At 39.7% G+C, this 22,461-nt stretch overlaps 1 protein-coding gene and 2 non-coding genes across 3 annotated transcripts; all 3 read right to left on the bottom strand.

The window, feature by feature from the left end:
• Nucleotides 1–1,609: 1,609 nt before the first annotated feature.
• nrap (nebulin-related anchoring protein) lies at nt 1,610–20,944 on the bottom strand. The gene is made up of 43 exons (XM_030754947.1): nt 20,808–20,944; nt 20,153–20,247; nt 19,775–19,862; nt 18,503–18,607; nt 18,054–18,161; nt 17,789–17,896; nt 17,547–17,648; nt 17,287–17,394; nt 17,075–17,182; nt 16,890–16,997; nt 16,350–16,466; nt 14,846–14,950; nt 14,603–14,710; nt 14,337–14,441; nt 14,079–14,177; nt 13,849–13,953; nt 13,606–13,713; nt 13,374–13,481; nt 13,051–13,248; nt 12,831–12,935; nt 12,652–12,750; nt 12,460–12,564; nt 11,621–11,728; nt 11,303–11,460; nt 10,583–10,736; nt 10,389–10,493; nt 8,565–8,663; nt 8,251–8,355; nt 8,029–8,136; nt 7,703–7,816; nt 7,412–7,609; nt 6,893–6,997; nt 6,430–6,528; nt 6,086–6,190; nt 5,885–5,992; nt 5,393–5,704; nt 5,207–5,311; nt 4,912–5,010; nt 4,675–4,779; nt 4,475–4,582; nt 3,930–4,241; nt 3,217–3,372; nt 1,610–3,099 (listed from the first exon to the last, which is right to left on the bottom strand). The coding sequence occupies exons 1-43, from the start codon at nt 20,871–20,873 to the stop codon at nt 2,821–2,823; spliced, it is 5,400 nt and encodes a 1,799-aa protein (XP_030610807.1). The 5' UTR covers nt 20,874–20,944; the 3' UTR covers nt 1,610–2,820.
• trnac-gca (transfer RNA cysteine (anticodon GCA)) lies at nt 9,324–9,395 on the bottom strand. Its single transcript has one exon. It is a non-coding gene; the product is annotated as a tRNA-Cys (tRNA).
• On the bottom strand, nt 9,611–9,682 carry trnac-gca (transfer RNA cysteine (anticodon GCA)). The gene has a single exon. It is a non-coding gene; the product is annotated as a tRNA-Cys (tRNA).
• Nucleotides 20,945–22,461: the final 1,517 nt, after the last annotated feature.

Genomic DNA, 22,461 nt, shown 5'->3' with positions numbered 1-22,461 from the left:
TCTAGATAGATATTCTGGGAAGTTCTGTGAAATTAAGACTTTAAGGACACCCATTGAATTCACTGGCACAATGTCACCTCTGATGCTTAATTTATTTACCTTAAAACAAATACTGTAGAAAATATAAATGAACCTGAATGCAATGGTTTGCAAACCATTTCAACCTTATAATTGACTGAAAATATTAATAAGAGTTCATCAAATGCTGAAACTTGAAATGTTTTAAATGAATGCTCATTTTGAATATGATACCAGCAACACCTTTAACCCTCATCCTAATGGAGACCCCAAGAATAATTTACTGTGAGAAGCAATCATAATAGCACAATGAAAATAATAGCAAAACTTATTTCTTCACAAAGTATTATTAAATAGGTCATTAACATCATCTACAGAAAAAATAGATTATTTCTTATTATTATGGCAATGTTACAGTTAATATATTTTTAAAAGAACAAAACCTATACTTTTCTTTAATAAAGCTTGAAGCTTTTATCCAAAGTACAATCCACATTATTACTCGAAAGCTTCTTCTTCTTTTTTTTTTTTTTCATAAATCATCCTTTCACTCTAGTATCACTTTGTTTTCAGTCAATTCAAATAAATATTATTTGCGATTTATATGATCTGACCTGGCCTCTATTACATGCCTGAAATACCTGCCCTAGGAGGTGCCAAGGAGAAATCCTGGTAAGATGTCCAAACCACCTTAAGTGACTCCTCCCAAATGGCTGAGGTGCCCAGGCACACTTCAGAGGAAGTTCATTCCTGTTTGTATCCATGATCCCAGTCACTACTTGAAGCTTGTGATCATAGGTGAGGGTCGGAACATAGATCGGCCGGTAAATTGACAACCTAACCTAACTATTTATTTATTTGTTTTTGGCTCTACTCATGACATAAAAGTGATTTTGGGAGGAGAACAAAAAGAAATGGACCAGATCACTACAGACAGACCTCTGAGGATCTTTGCAACGACACTGGTTTGCCACATTTATCAAATATAGCGTGGGGTTTTTTTTGTTTGTTTGTTTTTACTTAGGCTATGGACATTGTATTCCAGAACCTGTGAAGGCTCAGTGAATAAAATGCACAACACAGAAACATAATCAGGTTGGAGAAGATGAACCTAAATTACTCAAAACACAACTTTAACTATGGAAAACCTCAGTTAGTAGAGAAGTCCAAACAAAGGGCAGCAGCAGCGTTCATAAGAGGGAAAAGTAATCAAAAGAAACAGAATGCAAACACACTAGGACACGGAGCGGAATATTCAATCAGGTAAACAGAGGGGAAAATACATTTAAAATTCACATAGGGTCATAAGAAACCATGATAGAGACAGCAATCATAAAGGCAGGAAATGAAACTGGCTAAAAATGAAACACTCAGGGTGAGATCATTTAAAAAGAAGAAGAGCAAAGAGCAAAGAGTGGCATTGAAGGAACACGTCAGGGAAAAAAAAAGTATAGAGAGGAAAAACAAGCACAAAGCCATGACTGTGGCATTAGATGGTTTAATGCAACACAATCACAAAATATTGTTAACATTACATGAATCCACACCCTCGAGTCCTTATTTCTTTTTACTTTCATCCCCACCTTCTGTATCATGATATTATTTAGTTTTTGAATATAATCTCCATGCTTTGAGATTTTTATTTATTTATTTTTTTATGCAAGAAACATCATTAGTTTGTAAATAAAAATATTAACATCGCTGTATTTTCTGTGCAGCTCTGCTTAAACTCAAAGTTACAGACAGGCCTTACTGTGCCACAGAAATGTCCATTGTGAATATGGTGTGCCTACCAGAGCAGGCATTCCCAGCAGGAGATCTCCGGATGGGGAGCCATTGAAACACACAGTACTCCCTCATTAAAATTAAAAAAGATGTTTCAGGCTCTAGAAACATAAAACTTTAAGGGGGATTCTGGTGAATCAGAACAAGTGTGGCCACACATTTTCAACAGGATCAGGACCAAGATCAACTCAGCATCAGTCATCTTATCCACGTTACTTCTGTACTCATTTGGGAATAAAAAGCGGCTGTAGCTTAGTTTGCCTGGGAAAAATAAAAAAGTTTATTAATCTGTGATAAAACCAAGCATTTACTCCGAGCCCAGCTTTGAGTTAAAAGAAACACTGTTACAAACTCACAAAGCTGAACCTGCAGACAAAAGTAGATCACATCATTTCACGAGGACTATACTTCTTTCTCAATGGCTGAAAGAGCAGGAAATTATCGAACCTGTCTGCAACAAGGTTTTGTCTGTACCTTGATCATTTGAACTTTCAGCATACAGTATTTATCAGAGATAAAAAAACAAACAAACAGTGTAAAAATCCTTTGCACTCTGCATTGGTGGCCATACAACAATCTGGTCCAGCCCTTACTTCTTCCAAATACACTTAAGCAAAATGCTAGCTTTCATTTCAGTATTCCATTCAGTTTGACCTTCAGCCCGCGATAACTTTAATTCAGTTTTGGTAATCCTGATGTTTTGCTGAAACTGGAATTTAAAAAAAAAAAGTCCTTCAAAGTGAAATTTTAACCTTTCAGAAGTTTTGAAAAAATATCAAATATATCTTGTAATTTCTTTTTTTTTTTTTTTCTTTTTCCAGCACATTCACAAACATCAGCAATCCTTCCCACAAACATCACAAGTCCTGTCCTGGTTCAACATGCTTAATCCCACTCTTAATCATATGAGCATCATCATATCTATAGCAGCTCTGATAATATTGTGGTTTCTTGTGTAACTACAGAGTCACAATGATCATTTCATTAAAGTAGTCAAATCCAAACGACAGCTCTGATCTACGCATCCTTTATGGCAGCAAGTTTACTAGACTTGGTTGTGTTCTGGAGGGTGCCTGATGAGGAAGATGAGGTGGTGCTGGACTTCTTCTCCATGGATCTGAATGAAGTCGTGGTGGTGCTGGAACTTTTCTGCACGGTCTGTATGGTCTTCTTCCTCTTGACATGAAGAACTTCCATGGCATCCATGTTGACACCTTGCTGAATTTCCTCACTGGTCTCCACCTGCTCGGAAGCTTGCTGTTGCTGCTGCTGCTCCATCTGCTGTTGGTGATGCAACTGAAAGAAAGACAAGGAGAAGGTTTGCAAGACCCTTTTCTGTCTAAGGACTTCCTTATCTTATATATTTATAAAAGAAAAAGAAATCACTGGAGTCCACCCTCCATGCTAACCTACCATCATCATGTGCTGATACTTTGCAATAGCCTCCTCAGTGCTTACTCCTTCAGCCAACCCCAACTCTGCAGCCCGGCGGGCAAGCTCAGCTTTATGAGAGCCCGGAGGGGTCCAGCCCACTCCTCTGATCCAGTTCAGGTCTGACTTGTAGTTTACCTGCAACAAGATGAATATTGATGAAATATATCAACCAACATTAATGCCCAGGTGCTACATTAGATTAGAGCCAGTGGCCCAAATTTACTACATACCATTTTTAAATAATTTGGGCATTATGTTAATATATGGAATCTTTGCATAATTTTGGATAAATGCAGGCCCCTCTTATGCATTTCCTTCCCTTTCCCTTAGCCTAAAAGAACAAAGGAACCTATAAACTGCTCTAATACTGTGCATGTCAGTTAGTTTGTAATCATTTTATTTTAAAAAAAAAAGTAAAGGGAACCTTTTCTAATTTTTAACCAAGGCCCTATTCTTCCATCAGTTTAGCTCTTTTGGTATCGGTTCAGAACTGAGTCAGAAAACTCTAACCAGCTACTGTAAAATTACCCCAATGTGGTTCCACAGGGAAACTGTCCGTGTCATTTGACTGAAGATAAACACTGAATTTGCCTCATGTCATGGGTCGCACTGATGCTCAGGGTATTTGCCACAGATAAAATACATATGAGTAAAATGATAATAGTTTCTTAACCATGTAAATCGTGACTTACATCACTCTGCAGTTTGTAGGCCTGCTTGGCATGCTTGACATTGAGCTGTTCAGGGTCACAGGTGTAGTCGTGGAGCTTGTGTCGGTAGGTGATGTCACTGGCCTGAGCCTGGCTCTTTTTGGCGTGCTGGAACTCTGGCTGGTCTGGATGGATTTTGTAGTGGGCGCGTTCTTCCTTGGACTGACGTTTGTATTCTAGGTTGCTCTGGAGTTTGCTTGCTGCCAGAGAGTGCAACATCTTAGGATCATCCTCCACACAGCGTAACCCTACCTGGTGGCCCTTCTCCTTCACATGAGCCTCCTTGTAGCGGAACTGTGGCAGAAAGAAGCTTTCAGGTAACTTTTACAGCTTAACTATGTTGTTGTAAGAAAATTTACCTTAATGTTTGAAGCTAGTAAATTTGCTGCCTTTAGTACAATACTTCCATAAAAAAATTATATAATATTTGTGCTAGACTAACAGTTGTTTTTTTTTTCACCATATTATGAAGCCCTTAAGCAACAATATCTTTTATATCCAAGAACTCAGCAATCACATGAACTCACATCGCTGGCAATGTCTCTGGAGACCTTGGCAGTTTGGAAGGGAATGGCGTCCAGCCTCAGGTCATACCCCGATGTCTTCACTTGCTCCCCAGATGCCTTGTAAACTTTCTTCACGGGAAAAGAATGTTTGAGATAAAACATTTTATGAAGAGGTATTGGCATCTTTATCTGCTTGTATTTAGCTGATAAATGTGCCTTACATCACTAATCTGCTGAGCATTAATCTTGGCTCTGATGAAGTCTGGATCATCTGGATGTAAGGTGTACTTATGCATGTCATCATTCTTTCCAGATTTGTACAGCCTCTGTCATGGATAATAGGCACAGGCATGGACAAAATATCAATATCGCCACCCGCAGATAAAACAACAAAATTCCCTTAAAGCGGAATTGGGTTTTTGAATTAGCTATTACAAACGTTTCCTTCTTCTTCCTACCTCACTGCACTGTTGATAGCTTGTCTTAGCGTGGACTATATCAGGAGAGTCAGGCACTGAGGTAAACTTCAGGCTGTCTGGCAGCTGGCGATACCTCTTCTGCAAGAAGGAAGCCACACACATTTAGACACAGAGGGCTGAAACCTTTAAAGCAGTATTGTGTAAAGGCCAAATTCAACTGCATATGGAGCTGGAGCTTGTGTTTGGTAACCTACAGGAGATTCATTGAAACTTTCATTTGACAGTTTAGGCCAACAACATGTTAAATGAACGAAGGTCTCAGCTTATTACTCACATCACTTATAAGTTCTCCAGCCTTTTTGGCAGACTCCAGCTGAGGCGCACCCACTCCATCCCAGGCTACTCCTTTCATGAAATTGAGGTCCGACTTATATAGTTTCTAAACATAAAGCAATAAGTGAGTCGGGACATTTGCAGTTCCGATTAGTAATTTTGTCTCTTCATCACCCCCGGCTCTCACCTCACTCTGCAGTTCATAAGCCTTTTTGGCCCATTTGACCTTCATGTCATCAGGGAGCACCGTGTACTCATGCAGCCTCGTCCTGTAGTCCTGATCGCTTGCCAGCGCCTGGGCATTCTTAGCTGCCACCAGATTAATCATGTCTGGGGTGAGGTGGTACTGCCCGCTGGTTGTCAGGGCATCCTTGCGGTATTCCTGGTCACTGGCCAGCCGGCCTGCCTGCAGGCAGTGCAGCATATGTGGATCGTCCACGATGCTTTTGACTCCAATGTGCTTCCCCTTTTCCAGCAGGTGGTTGTGTTTGTACTTGTACTGCAGAGACACAGAATAGATTAATTAACTTTAAGTCAGCATTATATTACAGTTCAGTGTAAGGCAAAACTAACTATTTAAATAGTTGGAGTCTGCAGTGCTGCTGCATTTGACATTTTTCTTTGAAATTATGTGATATTTTCATTTCAACAAATGACAGTAATCTAAGTGTGGGCTTACATCACTGGCAATGCCCGTGGAGCTCTTGGCAGCCTGGAAGGGGATGTCCTGCATGGTGAGTTTGTATCCCTGAGCCCTCAGAGTGTGCCAGGACTCTCTGTACTTTATCTGCAAAAACAAAACAAAAAAGTCATTTATGTTAAAAAACACAGAAAACTTCAGAAAAGAACATGCTGATAATTACAGTATGTTGTTTAGTACCTCACTAAAGTTGGCTGCATTGATCCTTGCTTGTGTAATCTCTGGCCTCTCAGTTGTAATAGTGTAGCTGTGTTGGTCATTAACACCTTTCTCCTTGTACAAACGCTGGGACAGAGAGATAAAACACATTTTATTATCAATCAAATCATCAAAACATTTCCAAATATTAGGTGAAATATAAACTATCTGAGGTGCTGGCAAATTTACATGTATGTTAAAGATGTGATTTTTATTAACCTTATAGAGGAATAGTGCAGCTTAAGCAAGCAAAGTAGAGACTGCAAAAAAGAAGATCTGGAATAAATTGACAAAAAAAAAATAATAAAATAAGCTCATTGTCTTACTTCATTTGCAATCTGTGCACTGTGTCTGGCATGGATAATATCTGGAGAGTCAGCAACAGAGGTGTGCTTGAAGTTGTACGGCTGCTGACGGTATTTTTTCTGTTGCAGAAAGAAGAACGAAGTTAGTCTTCTGGGAAATCTTTGTAGATTTCAGTGTAAATCAAGTCAATGCTTTGTACTCCCACAAACAAAATCGACATTCAAAACCCAGAAAAGTCACAGAAAGTTGACTCAGTTCATGTGGATGCAAAATTTTCAGTCAGCTGACTGCAGGTTTCCCACAGCCTTGCAAGTGCAACTGTACGGTACTGAAAACCAGCAGTCAGCTGAGACTGAAGAAGTCATTTGGATGAGTGATGATACGTTTCTCCCACTGAAAATGTTGCATATATATATATATATATATATACACACACACTAAAAATGATGCAAAGGAAATTATAGAGCATAGAGGACATCTCACTTCACTGATGAGGTCTGTGGCCTTCTTGGACCCTTCAATCTGCAGAGCACCAGTGGCAATCCAGGCTGCACCGCGCAGGTAGTTCAGGTCAGAGCGATACAATTTCTGTAGAGTGGACAGAAAACATAATCAATAGTCTTTAAAGGTTTTCTCTGATAAAGTGAGAACATTTTATAACTGTGAGGTCTATTTAATGTTTTTAATATCCGGTATTCTTTCCAGCCTTTAATAATCAATTTGCCTGGTAGACTTGTGCTATCTATTAATGAGGTAATTAAGCTGGCCTTGTAAGCACCGGTCAAACTAAAAGCTATAAATCTGGATCACAGATTTTAATGTAAAAATAAGTCTGATTACATAAAAACAAGTGTTGCAAAAGTTTTATTGATCTAAATATAGCATATCATGTAAAGTAATTGTAATAATGCTGCTGTTGTGTTCTTTTTCACAGCAAGCTCATTTGTGAGAGAAGAAGAGTTGTTAAATATGTAAAAAGAAGCTGCGTGCTGTCCCTCTCACCTCACTCTGCAGCGTGTATGCTTTCTTGGCAGCTTGCAGCTTCAAGTCATCAGGCAGCGCGGTGTACTGATGCAGGGAGAGCCGGTAGTCCTGATCACTGACCAGTGACTGGGCCTTTTTAGCATGTGCAACCTCCAGCATGTCCATGGGTAAGTGAAACTTTGACAGCTCCTTAGCAGAGTCCTTCTTATACTTAATCTAGAAGGGGGCAAGTGGATACGAAAATGTTGTATAATATTTACAAATATGTGATTGTTTTTATCAGCTAAACTGGGGAAAGAAAGCGCTCACATCGCTCTGTAGCTTGCTGGCATAGACTGAGTGAGCAATGTTCAAGTCATCCTGCAGTGCCTTCAACCCGATCATCTTCCCTTTGGTCTTCTCAAATTCTTCTTTGTACTTTTGCTGAAATAACACATAAATAACACAAGTTTAGTGAGGTGAGATATTTGAAAATCTATATAGAATATATGTTCAGGTTTGTCTGAATGTCACTCAAAGCAAGTCATCTTGTTAATTTGATTATCAAGAGTAGTTTAAGTTATTATTTTTTTGCATTATAAAATAATGAGCAACATTTTTTTGTTGTGTTCTTATGTGATGAAATGGACCCTCACATCACTGAGGATCTCTGCAGATGCTTTGGCAGACTGGAAAGAAATGGCATCCAGACGCAGTTTGTAACCACCATCACACATCTTCTTCCAAGATTCCTTGTAGCGGGTCTGAAACATGACAGATGGACAAACTCAGCTTCACGGGGAAATTCTTGCATAAAATCTGGCGACAAGATGAGCTCTTTGGCTAATTTAATGTGTCCATACTGTATATGGTTTTACCTCGCTAATATTCATGGCATTGAGCTTGGCTTGCACCAACTCAGGCAATTCTCCACTGAGTGTGTAGTTGTGCTTCATGTTTTCACCCTTCTCCCTGTACAACCTCTGTTAAAAAAAAAAGTATAGGATTAATGGTCACGTTGCCTTAACATACCCTAACTCTTTCCACTTATTTTTGCTACTAAGTTTGAAAAAAAGCTAATACATATGTCATGAAGTTGGACAAAAGTTTCTACAAGCAAGATCACAGCATTTTGGTTGCATGTCATTTCTTGTAAATTAATAATTGAGATTACAGTGGCCGCTGAACTTACATCAACCGCAAGTTTGTTGCTTAGTTTGGCCTGGATCATCTCTGGAGTGTCTTCAACACTGGTAAACTTCAGAGCGCTCACATCCTGGCGATACTTTTTCTAGAGAAGAAAAATACCCCGATGATGAGCACTAGATTGCCACAATGAGATGTAGCCATGAAATACTCAGTGCATATATGTGTTGGGGCCACTAGAGGGCAAAAATGACACCACAAATGTGGATCCTAACATAAACTACCTGAAAAAGCAAAAAGGTAACTAAACAAGATTTTGTTAGACAGATAATACACGTGCCGCTGCTGTAGATATAAACACAGAGAATATACAGAAAAATGCCTGCTCTGGGCTCTGTTCTATTTGTGTTTCGTGATCAAATATTGGTCATGATGACTGGAATGATGCTTTAAATAGGTGGCTGCTCATGATGAAGTTATGAATAGAGTATGGAACATCCAGTCTGTACCAGGAAGTTCTTCATGTACAATTTACAGACCCTTACATAAGAGATTAAGGTGATGTTTCAGTTTTAAAGTATCCATAGAAGGGGTGACCCAGGAGCTGAGTAGTTAGATACTGAAAGAAATGCTTTCACAATCTCCTGTTTGAATTTCAGAAATTGTTGCACGTCTCTTTCACACTTTTTCTTCCTATCTCTACTACAACTATCAAATCAAGACAAAATCCGTATGAAATTATGGGTTAGAAGAGCAAAATGTTTCTAGATTAGTCTACATGTGAAGGAAGATTGTTCAGTAAAGCAGGGGGCATGTGGATTTGAACCAGAGACCTCTTGAACTGCAGTCAAATGCTCTACCGCTGAGCTATACCCCCACTACTTTGTATCTCAAATAAAGACTAAATGAATATGAAATTATAGGTCAGGAACACAAACTGCTACTGGATTACATGATAAAGCCAGTTTATCTGTCCTGTCGACTGAACGTAAACACAGACCCGGACCCACAGGATGGGTCTGATGGCTCCAACTCGTGTTCTACTTCTGGAACCAGTAAAGTCTAGAAGTTAAGCAGGTAAATTCATACCACAGGGGGCATCCGGATTTGAACCGGAGACCTCTTGATCTGCAGTCAAATGCTCTACCCCTGAGCTATGCCCCCTACTGTAAGCGGTAGATAAAGACAAAATCCATATGAAATTATAGGTCAGGCAAACAAAATGTTAGGCTACCAAAGACACGAAAAAAGATAGCAAATCAGATTTCCTACAATATTAAAGTATTAATTGGAAGTCAAATGACTAAATTTCATAAAAAGATATGATTTCAAACCTTTGAAGTTTCTATAATAGAGCTCTGTATCCACATTGAACATTGAAGATTGAGGCAGATATTTAATCTTAATGGGAATGCTTTTGCCTCTCCTTTTGGATGGAACAAACTGCATGAATCCATCTGCTGATTATTTTAATGTAATCAACATACTGAAGCAAAGTGAAAGACAGAAGTCAGAACCATTTTGATCCTGTTACAGGTTAAATTATTATTTTCTGTCTGATCTCCTGTTATAGTGCACATACTTAACCCAGTTTGTAGGGTACAGGAATGGTCCCAAGCTCTTTAAATACATCCTGACCTAAGCTGTAAATGTTATGTGCTTTCCAGTTAGATGTTACATAGTTGATCATCAGTTTCCTGCTGCTGCTGTGCTTATTCACCTACATGATTCTCATAGATATTAACTCCAGGTAAATGTGGTGTACCAAACACTGTATAATTGTTTTAATTCACATTTGAGTCTCAATATAATTACCAGAAATGCGGGAAATGTTAATGAAGTTTCAGACCGACTGTTAGTTAGACATTACCTCGCTGACCAGCTCCCCAGCTTTCTTTGCTTGCAGGACATCCAGAGATTTCGAGGCCTCCCAGCCAACACCTTTCATCCAGTTCAAATCTGACCTGTACTGTTTCTGAAAACAGACACACATTTTCATTAAAAATTTTGCACCACTTTTGCATGAAATTGTTTGGAATTACAGGGCCTAAAAATAAGATTTACATCGCTCTGTAGTCCATACGCCTTCTTTGCCCAGGCAACATTCATGTCAGTTGGCAGAGTGGTGTATTCATGGAGAATAGTCCTGTAATTGGTCTCGGTTGCCAGGTCTTGAGCCTTCTTGGCATGGCTGATGTTCAACATATCCAGAGAAACCCTGCATAGGACAAGATTAATTTCAACGAGGAGCTTTGTTCTAAAATTGCTGCTTGGGGTCTTTCCTACTTAAAAAGAAGGTTAGTACACTTCATCTTACTTTTAATTTATCAGGGTGATGGCCCATATAGTCTTTTGCCTCAGCAAAGGACTTCTTAATCTCTAAGTCAGCGCTTGTGTGACCTTTTGAAATGAGTTGTTCAGAAAAGTGGACTTTCTAAATTGCTGCTGGCATGAACGAACAGCAGGATATTGCAATGAATTCTGCTAAAAATGCCAGTAATATCTATAAGCTTCTGTCAGTACTTTCCTCTTAAACTTATATCTGATGCTGAATTAAACCCTTTATCTCATTTTTTAGAGCTACTGAATTGTTAAAACACACACATCCTTACCCTCTGAGGTAAAGAACTGCATTTATGCCACCAGATGTCGAGGAATATTAGGGCTAAATGACCATTCTAACTGCGGATTTAGGAAATTTCACTCAACTATAAACTACTCCCTTTTCTAGTAGTACTGTAGTATCAGATGACTCTGGGTCTGAAGAACTAAAATGGGCTTCACCTGTATTTGGTCTTAGTGTCCTCATAGTTCTTTTTGTATTGGTGGTCACTCTGTAGTCTGGTGGCCAGAGTAGAGTGAGCCATCTGAGAGTCGTCACTGACCGACTTAATGCCGATCATCTTGCCTTTGTTTTTCTCATATGTCTCCTTGTATTTCACCTGCAAGAAGACAAGAAATAATGGTCTATATTGGTATTATATTAAACTAAAAAAAATGATAAATGATACTTCTTAAAGAAAGCACTAGACTGCAAATATTACAGCACAACTCGAACTAAGATTATAGCCACTTTTAGAATAAAACAGAAAGGAAACTCACATCACTAGCCAGGTCTCTCTTGGCTCTTGCTGTGAGTATAGCCAGTGAGTCCAAACAGAGCTCAAAGCCCTTTTCCCTCTGCTTCTCCCAGTTGCTCTTGTACACTTTCTATAAAGGCAAATGCACAAGGAAAAAATAATATTGGAATTTCACATGCATATAATGATAAACTCCTTAAATCACTTTCACCTCACAGATCTCTGTCCCAGTTCTCAGATGAGACATTTTGGCTACATTTGAGGCAAACTGACCATGAAAGACAATTTCATGTTGAACGGTGTGCGAGTGGCTACTTCAAAAGAGTTAAAGTGCATTATGTCATGTCATGTGGATTTTTCTTTTTTAAAGCAAATCTAATTTGGATGATTTTGAATTATTGGACTAAATAATTAGTTAACCAGCTTTAATTTGTAGCATATGGAAACACTAAATATGTGCAGCTGAAAATGGTCTAAATAGATTCTTCTTTCTGAGAATGGCCATATGTTGAATCGGGTCACAGAATCAAAAATGTCTGCATAAAAATTAATAGTTAGTGAAGTAAAATATTTTTTAAAAACAATACTCTACTGGTACTATGCTTTAATTGGTACTGGCCCAAAACCTGTGCCCTGAGGTAAAGCACAGATCATCATGATGCATATGTTTATTTGATATATTCAGTCCTGTTAAACACTAAGTACACCCTGTGATTCAGTAGCTTGTGCCATTTTGCTTTAGATTTGCTGCTGTACTTTGTGTTAACAGTAACAGATATAGTTTAAAAATGCACGTCACCATGCATCAATATACCTTCATTGTTTTCTACATTGCTCTCATTGCTTTTTTAGAGAACTTACCGCACTGAGAAGGTCCGCGTTAGCCTTTGCTTGTCTGAAAAGAGGTTCATCCTTTGTGATGGTGTACTGGTGTAGTATCTGCTCTGTGTTTGCTTTGTACGCCAGCTGAAAAAGTCAGATAGATGTACGGTGTATTGCAAGAGCACACCTTAATGAATGGTATGTGACTGCAGCTTTAAAATGGAGACTTACGTCACTCTGCAGTTCCTGACTTTTCTTTGCATGCTTGATGGAAAGATCGTCCGCCACCTGGGTGAACCTGATGCTGTCTGCCTTCTGACGGTATTTGGTCTTAGAGAAAAAGAAGGCAAATAAACGGTGTGCCTAAAACAGAACGACAAACTAAAATATAAATTCATATTTCCACTCACATCGCTAAGCAGCTCTCCAGCCTTCTTGGCCTGAGTAATGTTGAGGCATCCTTCAGTCTCCCAGCCCACTCCTTTCATCCAATTTAAGTCTGAACGATACTGGTTCTGCAGAGAGGGCAAAAAGTGTCAACAGCCTCCAAAAGACTTCTCTTTGCCGTTTTCTTTATGTCTTTGCATGTAAAATATAAACCATCACTGAAATACCACAGGTTGGTCTCACCTCGCTTTGGAGGGCATAAGCCTTTTTGGCCTGCTGAACCTTGATGTCATCAAGCCCGACTGTGTAGTCGTGGAGCTTCGTGCGATATTCCAGGTCACTGGCGAGTGCCTGAGCTTTCTTGGCGTGGCTTAGGTTGATCATGTCCAGAGGAAGGCTGTACTGGGCCTGGCTCTCCTTGGAGCCCTTTTTGTATTCAATCTAAAGTTGTAACAAAAAAGAGTAGGTAAGTTTGGAGGTTATACTCCAGGTTTGTACAAAGTATGTGCGAGTCAGACAAGTCTATACTACTGTATTACTTTACAGAGAAAGTAATTTCTACTTACATCACTGCTCATCTTGGCCACTTGAAGAGAGTGCAGAGTCTTGGAGTCACTCATGTTGACCCCCACTGCCTTCTCCTTGTTCTTCATGTAACTTTCTCTGTATTTAATCTGAAACACATGCCCATCTGACTTAATTTCATTTGCCAGCTTTCCTTATTAAAGTCACTTAGGTTTTTTTGCTAAGATGTTAGCTCTGTGTATCAGCAGCAGAGAAAATCATGCCTTTACTCACGTTGCTGGCAAGGTCTCGGGAGGCCTTGGCCGCTTTGACACTCAGATCGTCCACGCCGATGTCGCATGCTTTAGACTTAGTCTTCTCCCATTCCTCTTTATATTTAATCTGGAGCAACATTAATGGGTTATGACATCATAACTTCATTAATAAGAGGGATTGGTGAATTGGTATTGAACTGCGCATGCTTACACAAAGTGTGAAGGCAATTCATTCATGCAAGTGCGAGAAAAGTTAACTTACATCGCTACACAAAGCAGCATTGGCTTTGGCTTTCTGGATTTGTGGCAGGTCTTGGGATAGTGTGTACTGATGTTTTGTCTTCTCATAGCCTGCTTTGTAATTTAACTAGGGGACACATGAATTACATTTTTACACAATACAGGAGTGCAGCGTGTAGCTGAAAAGTCCTGATAAAGTTATTAATGAAAGTGTTCACTATCAGTCCTTGGTGTGTTATACTGTTTACTTACATTGCTGACAAGCTGAGCATTTTTCTTGGCCAAAATGATCTCAGGTGTTTCTGTCACCGACTTGTACTTTACTTGGTCAATGTGTTGCCTGTAGTTCTTCTGCAGCCGTAAAGAAAACAGTGCTGGGATAAATCAGTCTGAGAAAATTACATTATATTTTTATGTTTTAATGTGCATGTAGGGTTACGCATACGTGCTGCCTTTATTCTAGTGAAATAATGTCACTCTGAGTCTTAATTAGATTGTGGGAGATCTGACCTCTTTCAGCGGGTCCAGTTTTCTTTGGCTTTGGTAACTGGGTGTGAGATTGGCTGGATAGTTGTATTCACCCTGCTCCTGCACACAGCCTTGTTTATAAGTAATCTGAAATAGGCGGCACAAAACCACCACATCAACAATGAGTTAGATTCACCATATTTGTGGGTGCTGTGACATTTTTGTCAGTGACTTTTTATCCATGTAATATGAAATCAAATCCAAGCAAGCAGCTCTAATATGGTGAGTCAGTTAAAGATAATACTTACATCACTTGCCAGCTTCCTCGCTTTCATGGCATGCATCGTCTTCTTATCAATACCCGAGTCTTCATAGTGGCCTTTCATATCAGAGGTGTATTTCTCTTTATATTTGTTCTATAAGAAATATAAAATGAAGATTTTCATATGCCAATATCAAGCGCTGTGTGTTTATACATTTGTGTAGTGTGTATAAAAAAATGACAAAGACTATAAAAATGTGTCTATTTGACAGTTTATCACTGAACTTACATCACTGGTGAACTTGGCAACCTTGGCGGCATTTTGAAACTGCGGTGTCTCACAGAAATTGATGCTGTGTCCTTTGGTGTTCTCCAAGTCTTTTTTATACTCCACCTGTTAGCAACGATGTAAAAAGAAAGCAGCTAAACTGTCACATTTTTCACTGCAACCACCTTTTTCTGTCTTTGACAGTCAGAGCCGATTCTTTGCAGCACCTAAGTGCATTCCACCATCCATCCATCCATTCGCTTCCGCTCATCCTGTTCAGGGTCGCGGGGGGGCTGGAGCCTATCCCAGCTGTCATAGGGCGAGAGGCAGGGTACACCCTGAACAGGTCGCCAGCCTGTTGCAGGGCCAACACAGAGAGACAAACAACCTTTTACACTCACATTCATGCGCTCAGTCACACCTATGGGCAATTTAGAGTAGCCAATCAACCTAACCCCAGTAAGTGCATGTCTTTGGAATGTGGGAGGAAACCGGAGTACCCGGAGGAAACCCAGGCAAGCACGGGGAGAAGGCCTGGGTTCGATTCCACCTTGGCCCAGGCCTCTCCCTCTCTCTGTGTGGAGTTTGCATGTTCTCCCCGTGCTTGCGTGCATTCCACCATGCTAACACTAAATCTACAGTAAAGTTCCTGCCACTAATCAGTCACCATCACTGATGCTCCATCATCACTCAAGAGCCTCTGAGACAAACCTTTAACCTTAAACATACTTTACTGAGCTTAAAGTCACTGAACTCAACCTCTGGATGCTGAAATAAAAATGCTTTGTGCTCCAGTTTGGGTGAGATTCTAATATCTTACTCAGCACTAATATGAAGTCTGTCGATGCCCCTTGCTTATCAAGCTTGCTAGTGTTAGCTGATAACTTAGCATTCTACCCCCTCATCCAAATATAGCTACTTTTGGCTCCAAAAGCCAAAAAGTCAATGGTCACAGTGCTAGACTCCAGGCTTTAAAATGCGAGTCACAAACCATGCTATGTTCAGTCTATCATTAGATCCTGAACATTATTCACAGCGGAAAGCAGAAAAACAACTGCGATCACATGTCTCTGCGTGCTTTTTTTGGTGGAAGATTAGACTCAGAATAAGTGCTCATTTCTACACATGCATGCCATATTTTTAAGGCTCAGAATAGATGCTCAAGAGTGAAGCGCTGCGTTCTCCTGAGAGGTAACCTCAGTTTGGCAGGAAGTGCCACGACCTTGGAGGTAAAGCTGTAACCTCACCACACAAGCATTTCAGAGATGCTGAAAATGCAATTCGGGAGGCTTCATGTCTGCTGGACACTGACACAGTACACCCGATATTTCCCGCTCTTAAACACACACGGACACACACACTGACAAGGAGCAGTACATTTATCTGAAACTGCTTTGCAGTTTGTTTAGATTTTCTCTCAACACAAAGCTGTTTGAATATTCAGGTTGTTCTTTCCCTACTTCCTGAATAAATCCAGACACACAGATGTTCTTAGTGAAGGCTGCATGCTTCTCATGAGCCTCACCTCACTGACAATCTTGTTGATTTTTCGGGCGTTCTTCAATGCCAGATTATCCTCAGAGGTCAGACTGTGAAAGTGTGACGTGCCCTTCATCTTGTTTAAGTCTTTCTTATATTTTAGCTGCAAAGAGATGAAAAATTACTAAGCACAAGTAAGAGGAGGAGGAACAGTTGTGTTCCTGCAGGATCAGTGGATTAGAGGTGTGCATGCACAGAAACACACACACAGTCTAATTCAGTCATTGAGGAGAGTTTAGAGAATGATGACATCAGGCGGTCTCCTCATTGTTGTCCCTTGTCTACTATTCTGCCCAGTGATGACAAGGACACTTGACTGATGAAGCCGAAGCGCTTACACACTACATTCTGCAGTGTTTTGACAACATTTACCACTAGTTCACATGGTTAGACAATAGAGACGGACTCTCTTTTTAACTACACACAATACAAAGCTCCCAGCACCTGCATACCTATTACATGTTTACCAAAGACAGCCACAGCTTTTATAAATATGTCAGGGGGTTGCAGTCAAATGGATACTCACATCGCTAGCAATTTCCTGAGCCTTCTTTGCAAGATGATAACCAGGAGTGATCATGGCAGGGAAACTTCCTTTGCCTCGTTGTTGCTCGTATTCTTCAGTATAGGCAATCTGTAAATAGACGAGCGCATAACTTTATTTAGTTCACTTGTACTTTAAATCTAAATCAGTGAGAGTAATTTTGATACCTGGCTGAAGTTCTCTGCATTTTCTTTGGCATGAACCATCTCAGAAACGGCTGCCTCAGTGCTGGCTTTCCCCTTTATCTCCTGTTCATACATCTGACGATACTTGATCTGGTTCAACATGAAAAAAAAACCCCCAGCATTTAAACAATCAGTCACAACCCTGAAAAGGTATCTGCATGCATTTGTATGTGCTTTTTTTTGGGACTACTCACATCACTGGCCAGCTCAGTGGCCTTCTTTGACATTTTGTATCCAGGCGTAAGGTGTGCAGGGAAACTACCTTTGCCTCTCTGCTGCTCATATTCTTCTGTGTAGGCATACTGATTGGAAAAAAGGCAAGGATTCATGTACATAAACATATATATATATATATATATATATATATATATATATATATATATATATATATATATATATAAAGTTTTTTCTTTTCTTTTTTTTGACTGGGTTGGTTGTCATCTGAAAGGCTTACATCGCTAACGATTTGCCCTTGTTTCTTGGCCAGAATCACCTCAGGGGGGTCAACAAACGTGTATTTGGAAACTCTTTCTTCATGTCCTTTTTTATATTCCACCTGAACAGAAAGACAATAAAGCAAATTTGTTTGGCCTCTTGAATTTTTGATTAACTTGCACAAATTGTTTAACACAAAGGAACTGACTGGCACTTTTTTTTTTTCTGTATGGTCTAGAAAGCCAAACTAAATCCACTCACATTACTTGCTAAGGTATTTGCCTTCTTTGCACTTTGGTAGCCTGGTGTGATCATTGCAGGAAAGCTTCCCTTTCCTTTTGACTGCTCGTATTCTTCTGTGTAGTTCACCTGCACAAAAAAGAGGCACAAAATCAGACAGGACGTGTGACCAATACTGCTACTAATTGTAGAGTTATGACTTCTTTTTTAATATCAACCATTTGTCTTGCTAATATGAAATGAAACTGGGGCCTCATTAAGGGGAAAGAAAAACATGTGTACTCACATCGCTGGTGCTATTTTGTGCCTGAGACATTGTGACTATCTCCTGGTTGGTCACCATCCCTGAATACCAGGTCTGCTGCTGTGAGAACTCAGACTGAGACTGAAAGGCCTGTTTATATATATGGAAAACAAATATGGTCAATTAAAAATGTTCCTAAACCAGGTAATTCTGTATCCTTTAGGCTTTTAGGAACTTGTTAAATCAGCCATGCAGCTCTTTTACTTGAAGTGATACAAAAATATACAAGTGCTTACTCATGGCAGACAAACTGTGTGGTTGAATTCAAATACTAAAGTGATAGAAAGTATGAAATTTGAAGAATGAGATTTAACAACTCTCCTCCAAGAGAAGGGTTAATTTTTTTTTTTTTTTATCTAAGGAAAATCAGAATTTGGGTTGAAACTCCCTTTAAAAGGGTTAAATGGCCAGTTGCTCTCCCGGGAGCTCACCTGGCTGGCCATCTGATTGGCTAGGCATGCCTTCTCCAGCTCCATGGATCTCATGTCACAGTGGAAGGTGGACTTAAAGTGTTCGCCATCTTCGCGATACTTCAGCTACAAATGCACATGGATGACAAGCGTTAAGCCAAGGCCAGCACACATTTGCACATGCACACACTGCGCATGTGATTGCAGCATCCACTTTGGTAGCTGGATGCTATTCATGACCCAAAACTAAAAATAATTTAAAAATCTGCTATTCATAATTGGTATTGCCTTACTTCAACAGTGCCAAACATCACTCTATTCTTGTGCTGCAGGAGAACCTGAGCTGAAATGCTAAATGATGAAGGTATAATATTAGTGTGCTGTTAATAATAACTGAGATGTTCCAATCAAGATGGAACAAGACCTGCCCAGAATGATCTAGAATAGATTTACTGATTGCATGTCATCCTACAGCTGTAAAAACTGTCACAAACTAATATTAGAGTAGCTGTATGTCAGAGGATAAGAGACTGGACATGTGAGTGACTTCTCTAGAGCATCATTGCTAAAAGGGTATAAAGTATAATTAAGAAACCAATAAGAATAAGAAAGTAAACACTGCATGTTAACCAAAGCAAGATATATATATTTTTAATGTTCAGTGGGACAGGATTGAGGGCCACTCATGATCTGAGGTCAACCCTGAGATCAAATATCAATATGTTAATTCCCATATACCTCTAGTGGCTTAAAGCAGTAGCTGAGGAGCTTGCTAGCCTACTGCTAATATAAGCACAAGAGCATTGCATGAACTTAGAGACACAGACAGACTCAGACAGGCAGAAACAGGTGGCTGGGCAGAGGAGAGGAAGGGATGTGAAGCTGTTTTTTTCTGACATGCAATTTTAGCCCGGTGAAGCATAAAGTGGGCTAAGTGGAGGGGGCGTCTAGCCCCTGTCAGTGAAACAGAAATAACCTGAGCCACAGTCTCCATTCCAAACCCCTGCCGTCACCACGGACTCAGAGCTGCCGACCGCCTCTCGTAAAGAGGGAATGAGACCTTTTTGATCTGACGGTAATCGATACGAATGCTTAGGGTCAAATCTCAAGTTTTTTTAGTTCATTTTAGTAGACCTCAATGATCAGTTTAAATAGCAATCTCTTGTCACCCCAGTGATAAACTGTCTTTCCCCTCATGCCATAGACAGTAACAATGACAGTGAGTCAGAGGAAAGAAATATTTTGTATGGCATGTATGATGCTGCTGTGGTTTTACACATGATGTCATCTTACCTCACTGCTCGCCTTACTTTGCTTCTTTGCATTAATGTTGATGGGGGTCTCGTAGACGCTTGTGAATGTGTTGTTCCTTGGATTGTGACTGAAAGGATGACATATATGCATGGTCACCAACATGGTCACACCAGGTGTAATTCATGGCATTAAAAATGAGATCCTAGGTATTGTGCAGTCATGATTTACCAAGACGCAGCTAACTGGCCACAGTTTACTTTGTCTCCTCTGCTTTGCTTGCTAAGAAGAGTCTAAATGTCTGTATCTATCAAAAATGGTTATATTTTTGCATCTAAAGCAGGTTTTTCTTTTTAATAATTTCTTGCAATTAACTGCAAATAATCAATAGGCAGTGCTGTAGTGTTGCCCAGTACTTACACAGAGCAGTATGGCCTCTTCTTGTGGCTGACAAAGTTATTTGCAGTGAGCACCATCTTGCAGACATCACAATGAAAACATGCTTTGTGCCAATTCTGACAAAAAAAAAAAAAAAGAAAAGAAAAGGGGCAGACAGACCACACATTTTAAAATCTGAGGAAATATGACTATGATCTAGTTCATCAAACAAAATATCTAAATCTTGGACCGGTAATTTCTGGTATATCAGATTAATATGATCACAAGGCCCAGAATAAAACCAGCAATCACATCAAGTTCTTCCATGTGAAATTACTGACTTATTATCTAAAGTTGTTATGCCATTTTTAAACTGTAAGTCTTTTTTCTTCTTGTCCAGCATGTTTATTTTTTTTAAATGTCATATCAATAACCATTTTGAGTTGCATAAATGTTTTAATATTGCAGTAGATCAACATATAGTTGGGAAACTGTTGCTAGTTTTTTTTTCTAACACAGGCACATTAAGGAGTTTGTTTTTTTTTTATCCAAGAAGTCATTTGTATAATTTTTTTCCAGTAAATCCCCCTGTTTGCACAAGACTTTTGATTTTTTTTTCTGTTGTATATAAAAAAAAATCTGCTGTTTTACTCTGACAAATATATAAAAACTCCCAGTGCTAGAATTTCTGTACTACCTGGTCAATGCAGTTGATCTTCTCTGCTGGGTAGACCACAAACCCACACCTGGCACAAGACTGCATGGTGAATGCTTTTCCTTCTCCCCCAAAACCCTGAAGAAAACCAGTAAACCAGCGTGAACTGTTGGCCAAAATCAGGTCAGGTCAGTCAGGCGGACAGACAGCAGTTTAGCTGAGGAACTCAGAATCCCAGACAGTAGCGTTAGTGCGTCTCTGGTGGCAGTAAACTTAGCTCTGTGACTGTGAGACTGTGAAACTGTCTCTTACTTCACACCATGTCCCATGATGGACCACCCCCCTTCGATGCCCCTTGCTCAAAGACTGGCTGAGTCCAGCTGTCTGTCTGTAGTGAGGGAGAAACAGAGTGACAGAGAGTTCACATGTCAATCTATATGTGTAATGATCCTCAGTTAGACTGCTACCTCAACTTTGAGTATCTTGACATGACACAACAACATAAAAGTGTAATTCACTGTGTAATACTTTTACTTAGTCACTTCATCAGCCACGTATGAAAACATAAAGAATAGGGCACTTGTTCTGAGCAGGGTTCTGTACAAAAGGTACAATTGTACAGGAACACATACGTAAACAAAGAAAATATACATTTACTGAGTACTAAAGGGAAAAAGTTAACCCAACATCAATACAAAGCTTTATTGACAAAGGGGCAATGAATTCACAAAATAATCTATGTATAATAATCTAATAATATATGGACCATAGAAAATCATATTTACCACCACAGAGTGATATACACAGACAGACACTGAAGGATCTGAGCCTCCTCAGTAGATAAAGGCAACTCTGGTCCTTTTTAAAGACAACATCTACATAATGTTCCTGGACCAGTCCCATTTAATGTCTATGTGTATTCCTAGGTATCTGTATTTGCCAGCCACCAAGATCTGTTCCCCTTATGATGACAGGGGAGGAACTAGGTACCTGTAGTTCCTTGGTCTTAGTGATGTTCAGCTGTAGATAGCTTACACCACTCCACAAAACTGTCCATCACCCTTCTCCTGCCCAACAGTGACACAACCAACAATAACAGTCATTTGAAAATCACTGTAGGAGGCATGACTGACCTGTACCTGAGGTCTGAAGTAGAGAGGGTGAAGAGAAAGAGTGATAAAACAGCCCCCTGTGGTGCTCCTGTGCTGCTCAGTTTGCTGTCAGAGCAGCAGCTACTCAGCCAGACCTGTCAGATAATCTGTAATCCAGGTTATGAGTGGAGCATCTAGCTGCATGTCTTTGCGTTAGACCAGTGCTGATGGTCCAGTGGTACTAAAAGCACTGGAGATCAAGTAGATGATGGCATTGTCCACACTTATGCAGGATTGGTGGGCAAACTGCAGGTGGTCCAGCCAAGATTACACCAGATGACGCAGATTGAGGATTAGCATATATTTTTCATTTGGTACATTCATATCTGTTTATCACACCTAACAAGGTCTTGAATAAGAATTTCTTTAAAGTCTAAGGAGTCAGTGATGGCAAGTTGGAATTATACAAAACAGTGACGAAGAGACTAGAAGAAATTATAAGAAACATACTGTATTTGCAATTCATGGCAACATAAACCTGAGGGATATACAGTATCTCACAAAAGTGAGTACACCCCTCACATTTCTGCAAATATTTTATTATA

The sequence above is a fragment of the Archocentrus centrarchus genome, chromosome 19 (genome assembly GCF_007364275.1).
Source record: "Archocentrus centrarchus isolate MPI-CPG fArcCen1 chromosome 19, fArcCen1, whole genome shotgun sequence".
NCBI classification, from domain to species: Eukaryota; Metazoa; Chordata; class Actinopteri; order Cichliformes; family Cichlidae; genus Archocentrus; species Archocentrus centrarchus.
This window is presented reverse-complemented; position numbering and strand designations above follow the sequence as displayed.